The sequence below is a fragment of the Globicephala melas genome, chromosome 1 (genome assembly GCF_963455315.2).
Source record: "Globicephala melas chromosome 1, mGloMel1.2, whole genome shotgun sequence".
Classification (NCBI taxonomy): domain Eukaryota; kingdom Metazoa; phylum Chordata; class Mammalia; order Artiodactyla; family Delphinidae; genus Globicephala; species Globicephala melas.
In genome coordinates, this window is record NC_083314.1 from 49,102,070 (window position 1) to 49,111,145 (window position 9,076).

The 9,076-nt window shown below is 55.6% G+C and overlaps 1 protein-coding gene across 6 annotated transcripts in view; it reads right to left on the reverse strand.

Annotated features, from left to right (window-relative positions):
* KIAA1614 (KIAA1614 ortholog) overlaps positions 1–6,631 on the reverse strand; it is a 36,542-nt gene extending 29,911 nt beyond the window's left edge. For 2 of the 6 annotated variants that reach the window (XR_009563360.1, XM_030847616.2), the window contains exons 1-3: positions 5,885–6,631; positions 3,229–4,175; positions 2,494–2,557 (exon numbers count right to left, since the gene is read on the reverse strand). Coding sequence is in view for 5 of the 6 variants with exons in the window: in XM_030847616.2 (XP_030703476.1) it covers positions 2,494–2,557; positions 3,229–4,175; positions 5,885–5,931 (1,058 nt within the window). In the remaining variant the exon portion in view is untranslated. Of the gene's footprint in view, positions 1–2,493; positions 2,558–3,228; positions 5,800–5,884 lie in introns of those variants that run through there. The other 4 variants (XM_060295684.1, XM_060295676.1, XM_060295687.2 and 1 more) reach the window with 4 other exon arrangements.
* Between the last annotated feature and the right edge of the window lie 2,445 nt (positions 6,632–9,076).

A 9,076-nucleotide genomic window follows, 5' to 3' on the forward strand; every position in this document is an offset into this window, starting at 1 on the left:
GACTACTGTCTTGGTCTCTGCTGTCACTATCATTTCAGGGCTTCTTGTCTTATCACCATGCAGAGCAGTAACAATTGAGGACATAATTAAATACGTGTTGGGTTAACTTGGTCACGGGGGTTATCTGGTTGCAACACTGAACTACACTGATGCTAAGTTTGACTGGGTGTGAAACTGGACCTTTTATGCCTCAAACACTGAGAAGATCTGAGGGGCTCACTGCCCGAGCACGTCCTGACTGATGTCCTGGCCCCTTCAGGATGGCCATCATGATGGTGACCACAGTCTCAGAGTCTACACTGCCCAGTGTCTTCAGCCCCTCAGTACACAAAGCCCCAGGATCCTGGTCCCATGTGGCCAGGGGTAAGGAGCTGAAGGAAGTGTGCCTTATTCCAAAGGTCTCTCGGGGAGTTCAGCTATACAGAAGGAGCATCAATAAATCCATCCTGCTTAGGGGAGAGATGGAGCTTGCAGTGTCTTAGGGACCACTTTAGTATCTGACCAAGAGACTCAGGAATAGAACCAAATGAGGAGCCCTGTCCCAGAAGGGCTCTACACATGGCTGACCTTTCTCCCATCCTTGAACTAGGATGTGTAGAGCCCTCCTGGGACAGGGCTCCTCATTTGGCTCTAGAGGTATGCTCTTTGGCCCTTCAGCCTGGGTATCTACTCAGCAGGGGCCTGAGTATAGATCACCAATAAAGGTCCGTGGGGCACTGTGAATGAATGACCTTCCAAACAAGCCAGAAGACAGTTTTTCCCATGCCAACTCTATGCCCGGATATACGCTGGGCACCAACCTCATTCCACACACACATTCTCTCCCTTCATACATAGACATGTGAGATCATCATACATTACACATAAGCACACACCTACACATCCTACGCTGACACCCACATACCTTATCCAAACCCTAACCTGCTGCAGATGGTCTGGAAGGTGAAACAATAGTCCAGAAATCCCTACCCTGAGGATTCTACACAAATGCCATCTCCTCGCAGGACTGGGGGAAAGTCCCTCCCAACCCCATGGTTGAGGTTCTTTTTCTTTAAGATGCGTGTTTTTATTATTTGTTATCCAACATGTGAGTCAGGAGCTTTGGCTTCTCCTTTCAATAGTGACCTCTGGACAAATCCCCCATGGCCATCTTGCAGCTGAGACTTCCTCCCCCCGCCCCCCGCCCCCCCCCCCCGCCCGGCCCAGGTAAGAAAGGGTGGGAGTGGTGGGGGAGGAGCAGCGACAGAAGAAGAGGTCCCACTTCCTCTGGGCACAAGGTCTGTGGGCCCAGGCTGCATCCTTTACGGCCCCCCAGGGAAGGACGAGGGGACAGGGCGTGGGCCAGGGTGTCGCTGAGGACCACAGTCACACCCCTCCACATCGCGGCTGGGCTAGGAGGGGATATGAGGAGAGGCTGACCGTGGCGGCCGTGGAGGCGGGAAGAGACCCCTGGCAGGAAGGGGGCAGGCACGACTCCAAATTATAAATAACGAGGGAGGAAGGAGACAGAGAGCCCCCTCTCCGCCAGGCCCTCAGCTGACGCCACTGAGAAGGCCAGTGGCCAGGCAGAGGCTGAACCCCTTGAACCTGGGCAGCCCTCGCTTTGTGAAAGCAGGACTGGGGGGCCCTGTCCACATGTTCTGAAGGGGAGGGAGGTCAATAAGTGGAATTTATCAGGCAGGGAGGGGCCTGATAATGGAGAAGTGACACTGCTGACCTTTGCCCTCAGCAGAAACCACGAGACCCTCAGGAGGGTGACGTCACTGCACGGCTGAGAAAATGGGGCCGCTCCCAGCTCCGGGACCTCTCTCAGCTTCACGTGCCAGGTGCGCAGCAAAGACTGAGGAGGAGGCCGAGGCCTGGGCAGCCACCAGCTCAGGCCCACAGATGGCTCCTCACCACGCCCGGAGGGTAGTCTTCTCACCTGCCTGGTCGGGACACTGCCCCAGCCCCATCCCAGGCCCAGCTTCCCAGAGACATTCGTGGAGGGGCTAGAGCAAAGTCAGGGAGGCTGGGGGCAGTGAAGGCCTTTATACAACCCAACACACCCCTTGATTGGGAAAGGAACTGGCGGAGTAAAAGCCTTGCATTCGGATATTTTCCCTAAGGATTTTCACGTCCATTATCTTGTGTTCAGCCTCACAACAGTCCTGAGAAGTATCAATACATCACACAAGTATTATTTGGCCCACTTTAAATATAAAGAGACAGAGGCTGGGGCAGGGAAATGAGTCCCAAGTCGTAGAGCAGGTCGTTTGCAAAGTACTCTTCACTGTGCTCCGTGCCCCATGGTTTTGCACAAGTAGCAGCGGCACAGCCTGGGCCACGGGGGTGGCTGGTGCCTTCTAAGAGGTCTCTGGGAGGAGCCATGGCCACCTGTGCTGCAGGGTTTGCCTGCCCTCTCGCTGCTCTCCTGATGCTGTGTAAATGAAGGTACAGGGACAACTGCCGGGAGGGAGGGAGGGACAGAAGATGTGCGCTCTGAGATCTTACCTGCTCTGGTCAGCGTCCTGCAGGGAGATGCCGGAGTCCCAGTCCACGTCCCCTGCTAGTCGCTCTAGGACCCAGAACAGAAGCAGAGATCAGGGCAGAGCCAGAAACTGGGCTCTTAGCTGCCACTTGAGAAACATGGAGGAGAAAGTTTTCTCCAGAAGCTATTTACTCCCCAGATGACTCCGACCCCCGAGGAGGAGGCATAGCCTGTCGTGGTGACTGCTGGTGGGCACTGTCATGCATGAGCTGAGGGGTGCCCCAGGGTCCCCTCAGGTGCTGGGTGAGGGAAGAAGGAAGGGAAAAAGCTGCCTCCGAGGGCTGAACGCTGAGCTCAGACTGACAGGACGCTAACCCTGTTTGTGGAGAATGGCTCCTACCAAGAGGACAGTGAGGTCTACTGTGGGGTGAGGATGTGTCATCTGAGGGAGGTGCAAAAAGCTACTCTAGAAAGAGCTACAAGCCACAGGGAAGAAATTGTGGTAGCCTCCACCCCAAGGATAGAGGATGGCCTCCCATCGGTCTGGGGGATCTGGGGGGACTTTAGCAGATGGGGCTGAGGTGGTAAAGAATCTCTGTCAAAGCCAAGACTAAGCGGACATCCTGATGAATTTGGTGACTGCCAGCCGTGCTCTCCCCCTTTCCCGCCCCACCCTTCCGCGGTAACCCCCTTCCCCCTTTCCTTCTCCTGGACTCCCTCCTGTGCCTCCACCACCACACCCACAGAGTGGGCCTTACCTGGCACAGCTCTGTCCCGGGATGAAGTCCAGGCTGGGCTTCCCACCTTGGAGGGGCCCTGCCCCCCAACACTTAGCATCTCCTGCAGCAGAAGGCGGTTCCTCTCCACGCGGTCAGACAGGGACAAGGTGCTGCCCCCGGTGCCCAGGGTCCCCAGGTCTCCAGCTCTCCAGAGCTCCCCCAGCAGGGCTGGCCTGGGGACGAAGTCCTCCTCGGACGTCAGAGACAAGCTGTCCAGGTCTTCCTGTGTGATGAGACCATCCTGCAGGGGGTATGACCTTCCTTTCCTCAGGCTGGGCCTGTGGGTGGTTTTGTTACAAGGACCAGAGCCCTCAGGCTGGCTTGGAGTGACTCTGTGCATGGAGCTCTCTTGCAAAGAGCTGGGCCCTGGCGGCACAGCCCTGTCGTGGTCAGGCAGTGTCCGTACTGCTTCTGGAGGCCACGGGCTCCTCCTGTTCCAGCTCTGGAGCCCAGAGGCAGGCGACCTGGGAGGCCCGGGGGCCCCGTTCCTGGCAGACTCCTCCTCAGTGACGCTGCTGTCCAGCAGCCCATCGTTTGGGTTCTGAGCATGATGGACCACCACAGCATCAGGTAGGGAAGACCCCTCTGATGGAGTCCTGGTTCCACCCACCTTGACTCGTCTGCATTTGGGTTTCTTGAGGGATGGCCGCTCGTGAGAAGTGAGGCAAGGGCTTGCCCCCTGTTTGCCTGCTGTCATCTTCTCCTTCAAGGCCCTCACCTTGGACTCCAGCACAGAGGGGCCTTGGACCTGTATCCCCTGTGCCCCAGGAGGCTGGGGGGCCATCAGGCTGGGTGTTCTGTCTTCTCGAGGACAGGGCCAGTGTCTTGGGAAGTGTCCATTCTCCGGCTGTGGCTCAGGGCCACTTCTCTCCACAGCTGAGGTCACCTCCATGGAGCTGGCTGTTCCGCTCCCTATTTTGGGTCCTCTGGAGGAGAAAATAGACAGAGTTCCTTAGACCCAGCACCTGGCTAGCTCCAACAACCTCCTGGGTCCCCAAAGTGCCTTGGGATAGAGCCCTGTCCAGAGAAAAATAACTTGGGGTCAGAGCAGGGGATGCCCCCTAGACAATGTGAAAGCACCTCGAAGAGTACAAATCATTGGACGGTACACATAAGTTATTACTGAGTTTTTTCTTCCAAGTCTAAGTAGTGTTCTCATTTTTCTACCCCCATTTTACATGTGGGGCACAGTGGAGAGTCAAACAACAACCAATCTTCTGCCCAATGTGGACCAGAGTGAAAATGGGGGCCAGATTTCCCAGTCCCTGGCCTCTTGCTTTCCTGATAGGTGTCAGGCCTCAGAGGAGGATGGCAACACCTGCTAAGGGCCAACAAGCTCTTCCCTTTCCAAGGGGAGCCAATGCAGAGGATGGACTTCAGGAAGATACCACCCAGGATCTGACCCTCTGGCAGAAGGGGCCCCCTGTGCTCAAACCACAGGAGCGCAGCATGGGGCTGTGCCCACAGGGCAGCCAGGATCAGGTAGCAATGCCTATCAGCATCTGCTCTGTGTCAGGCAGGCCTGCAAGCACTTTCAGACATGCTCTCGCAAATAATCCTCACGCAGTTCTGCCAGAACAGGATTATTATCCTCATTCTTACAGACAGAGAAACTGAGGCACAGAGAGATTAGGTGACACGGGAGCTAAGGGAGGCCCAGTTGGGAACGCAAAGCTTCTCCTCCCAAGGCCAGGGCTCTTCCAAAGCACTCAGTGGCCGTGTACCCCCATTCCCCTACTCCTATGAGGATATTGGTCTAGACAGGTTAAGTGACTTGCCCAAATTACACAGCTCCTTGGTGGCACGGTTGATGTCAATGTCTTCAGAGGGAACAAAAGTGAGCACGAGATTTTACTCACCAAGTTGTTCTGTGCACACATACATGCCACAACGTCTTAATATTTATCCTGCTCTCTGAGAACATGCTCCGTCTCCATCATACATCTAGATATGTCCCACTTGAAGTAAACTGCATGTATTTACATAAATACATGCATCCATATTGACACAAATTACAAACAAGAAGTTATTCACCTCATATATTGACCAACGATTCACCACAGAATTCTCTTAAATGCAAGTCCCTCTATAGTCACTTACTACCATTCAATTTTTACATTTCAGGAATATACATATTTCACCAAGCAAAATACACACACAGTGTGTATGTTACCTCAGTTTTAAGCCTGTGAAGTTTAAGGCCTATCTTTGGGAGGAAGAGATCATTTACTACACCAGTTAATCTAGAAGTTACCAGCTTTGTCTTGGCAGCCCGGCCACCCGTTCCTCTCTTCTAAGGTTCAATCCAGAAAGCAGGGGACGTGAAGGTAATGGGAGCAATTTCAGTCACATTACAATAACTTTCTTTCGGGTAAATTCGAACAGCATTCCAGAGATCATCCATCTCCGGAGACCTGGAAGGATGCGACCTTCCCCTGGGGAACAGTGGATATCGGCTTGTGCGGCTCGGCACCGCCGAAGTCTACGGCCCAAGTGCTGTACTTCTCTAAGCCGGAGACGCTGAAATGAAGACGGACGTGACGGACGGGCCTCCCCTGCGACCCTCCCTTCCCGCTCCCCACTGGCCGTCTCGCCACCCCCGGCCCGCCCGTCGCCTCGCCTCCTCCGTACTCACTGAAGGCTGCCGCCGGCAGGTCGGGCCGCCACCTCCATCCCTTCCATCCCCGGCGAGGCCGGGGCCTCCTCTCCCCCCCCTCCCTCCCGGGCCCGCTTCGGGGACCGGGGGCGCGCGGGCTCGGCCGGGGCTCCGAGAGTGCGGCCCGCAGGCCTCGGCCCTCGGGGCGCTCCCGGCTGGTCTCCCGGCTCTGCGGGCCGCCCCGGGGCTCCGAGTGGGGTCGGGCCGGAGCAGCCGACCCGCGGGCCGCGGCCTCCCTCCGGGTCCGGGGAGGGGACGCGGGGTTGGGCGGGGAGGAAGCGGCATGGGCTGTTAGCTCATGGTTCGGCCACGAAGGGGAGAGAGGCCAAGCCCGGCGCCTTCCCGGCCGGGACGGGAAGAGGGAGCGGGAGAGCAGAAAGGAGGGGCGGCGGAAGGGGCTAGAGGAGCGGCCCTGGCCCCCACCCCGCCCCGCCGCCCTCCGCGCTCGCCGCGGTCCCGGTCCCGGCCGCCCGCGCCCTGCGGAGCTGCCCCTCCCGGCGGCGGCGAGCGATGCCCTCCAGACGTCTAAGCGGCAAGCACGCCCGCGAGTTTGGGGACTCGGACGGGGCAGGGGCTGCCTTCCGGGCCGCCGGACCTAACCTCTCCCGGCCCGGGTAGCCCAGTCCGCCCGGCGAGCGCCCGCAGCCGAGGCTTCTGGGAGAGCGCGGCCGTGGGACGCGGCTCCACGCGAGCCAAAGCTGCGGAAACACCACTTTCTCCCAGAGCTTCGCGGGAAGGAGTGTAACCCTACACCCGGGGCGTGGGGAGGAGGCTCGGCTGTGGGCTGTCTGGGTGGAAGCTGAGGAATGCCCTTTGTTTAGACAACTTTTCCGGAGGAGTCGCCCTCTCCGAGGGGCCGTCTCCTTGGAGGTCAAGGTCATTTGTTTCCGCTTTCCAGCGGCGCGAGGGGACCCGTAGTGGACGAGAGTTCCCTCATCCTGTCCTGCTTAGGGGAGAGCCAGGTGCCTGCACTGGCAGTCGCCTTGAATGGGGACCGATTCTCGGGGGTTCTGGGCACTCCTGAAGATCCCTTGTCACTTTTTCCAGACCTGGGATGAAGTAGCTGCAAAGGACTTTACCAGCAGCTGTGGCCCCAACCAATTGGGCTTGCTTTCTCTTTCCGCCCAGAGGGAAGGGACAGGTCCCCAACTATATCCAAACCTATTTTTCCACAACAAACGGGAAACAGTAAGAGAATTAGGACCCAGGAGGTTCCGGAAATCTCTACAAAGGAAAAGTGCTGATCTTTTCCTTCTGCCAACAAGTTTCTCTCTCAAGCGCGGTTGCTATTTGCACTGAGGCACTACAGTCACCATCTAGATGACAGACCTGCAACAGTAAGGACCACACAGTGCGCTAACTGCTGCGCAGAGCCAGGAAGGGTGGCAGGGAAGGATGGTAAGGAGGCCTGCCCTTAAGTGAGTAGGAGTTACCCTGCAGAAGAGGGGGAAGGGGGCATCTGGGCAGGGCAAAAGCATACAGGTCTGAGAGCAGCTGTTTGGGGAGCTGTGGGTGGACTAACCTTGGGCTAATTTAGGAACCGGGGAGATTATCTAGGGCAAACCCCCTGTGTTACAGAACAGGCCCAAGGTCACACAGCTCTGGGACAGGTGGTCTCCAGAGTCGTGGGTAGTGCTCTTGCAGTTAACATATTCCCAGAGGAAGCGGTTCTTCCAACAGGGCATTTACCATTCTGTGCTTGTTAGTACCGATCACTTCATAATACAGTAACTGGTACCATTTATGGAGGGCGCCCTGTGCACCTGGCATTGGGTTAAGCGCCTTACATTCCTTGTCTCAAACTGCAGCCTTAAGAGATGGGTACTGTTTACTGTCTCCTTTCTACAAATGAGGAAACTGAGTTAGGTGATCTGCCCAAGGTCACAGAGCCAATAAGTCCAAGACCCTCACATTAACCACACAGTACAGTGCTGTTGCCAGCATTCTGCGTGTTCAACATGGAAAGATTCCGTTTAAAGAAGTAAAACTAATTGTGAAGTGCTGTGATAGTCAAATTATGTTGCCATGATGGTCTGGCCCTTACATTTCTGGATCCTTTCTGCCTTCCTATTCTGCCAGCCCAGGTAAAATCCTGTAAACCTCAAAAGACTCCTTCTTCCCCTCCATATGCCATGTCAACCCTACCAACAACGATACTATTACTATTATTGGGGACCTCCTATGAGGGAAGGCATTCTAGGTAGGACCTTTTAGATCTTTACAACAACCCTGCAAAGTAGGTATGGTGTATCCCCACTTTAGGAATATGGAAATCGGGGTACAGGGAGGTTAAGGGACTTGCCCAAGGCCACACAGCTAGTATAGCCAGAGTCTGAACCCAGTTCTGTCTGGGTCCAAGACCTTCTGCCTTGCTTCCTCCTTTCATAGACGCAACTTTGGAGCTCAGCCTCTTAGAGGTTCCAGCTCCAGGACTCCGGCTCCCACCCCTCCCCCAGACGTTAATGATCTGTAAGGCAAGTTTCTGAAAGTTCTAGCAAGGGCTTAATATTTAAAGGAGACCTGCCCTCCACCTTTTAAGATGCAAATAATCACCTTCAATTTACTCATTAAGTTTGTTATTTTGCACTTAACAGGGGGATGGGGTGTCATAGCTATACAGAGGCACCCGTCCTAAAAACACCAATAAGCAAATCCTTAGAATGCTCTTAAATTATCATGGCATTCACATGTCTGAGGGCACTTCTCATTCATCTGGTTTCTATTTGGTTCAGCAAATATCTCTTGAGCTCCTACTATGTGCCAGGCACTGGGGAGACAAAATGTAGTACCACAGACCCTGCCCTTGAGGAATTTCCGGTCAAGGTGGAGTGGGGGAGGGGCAGGTGCTTAAACTTACTGTGTAAGTGGTCCCATCAAGGTTAGCATAGCGAAGAGGTGTGGGTCGTTCACGGGAATAGCAAGATTGAGATGTGTGTTGGGTGGGACGGGAGGTATCACGGAGAGCTGGGTCTTGCAGCATGAGCAGGAATTAGCCAGAGAGAGGGGGAGGGGTGGGAGAGGCACGTCAGAGGGGGGGATTAGCATAAACACAGGCACTGAGGTGTGAAACTGCCTGGTTTAAGCGTTAAGTGTAAAAGTTAATCTGGGAAAGTCTGGGGCTGGGGTGAGGCTGCAGCGCAGGGCTTGCGCTGGCCCCTGGTTGAGGGCCTC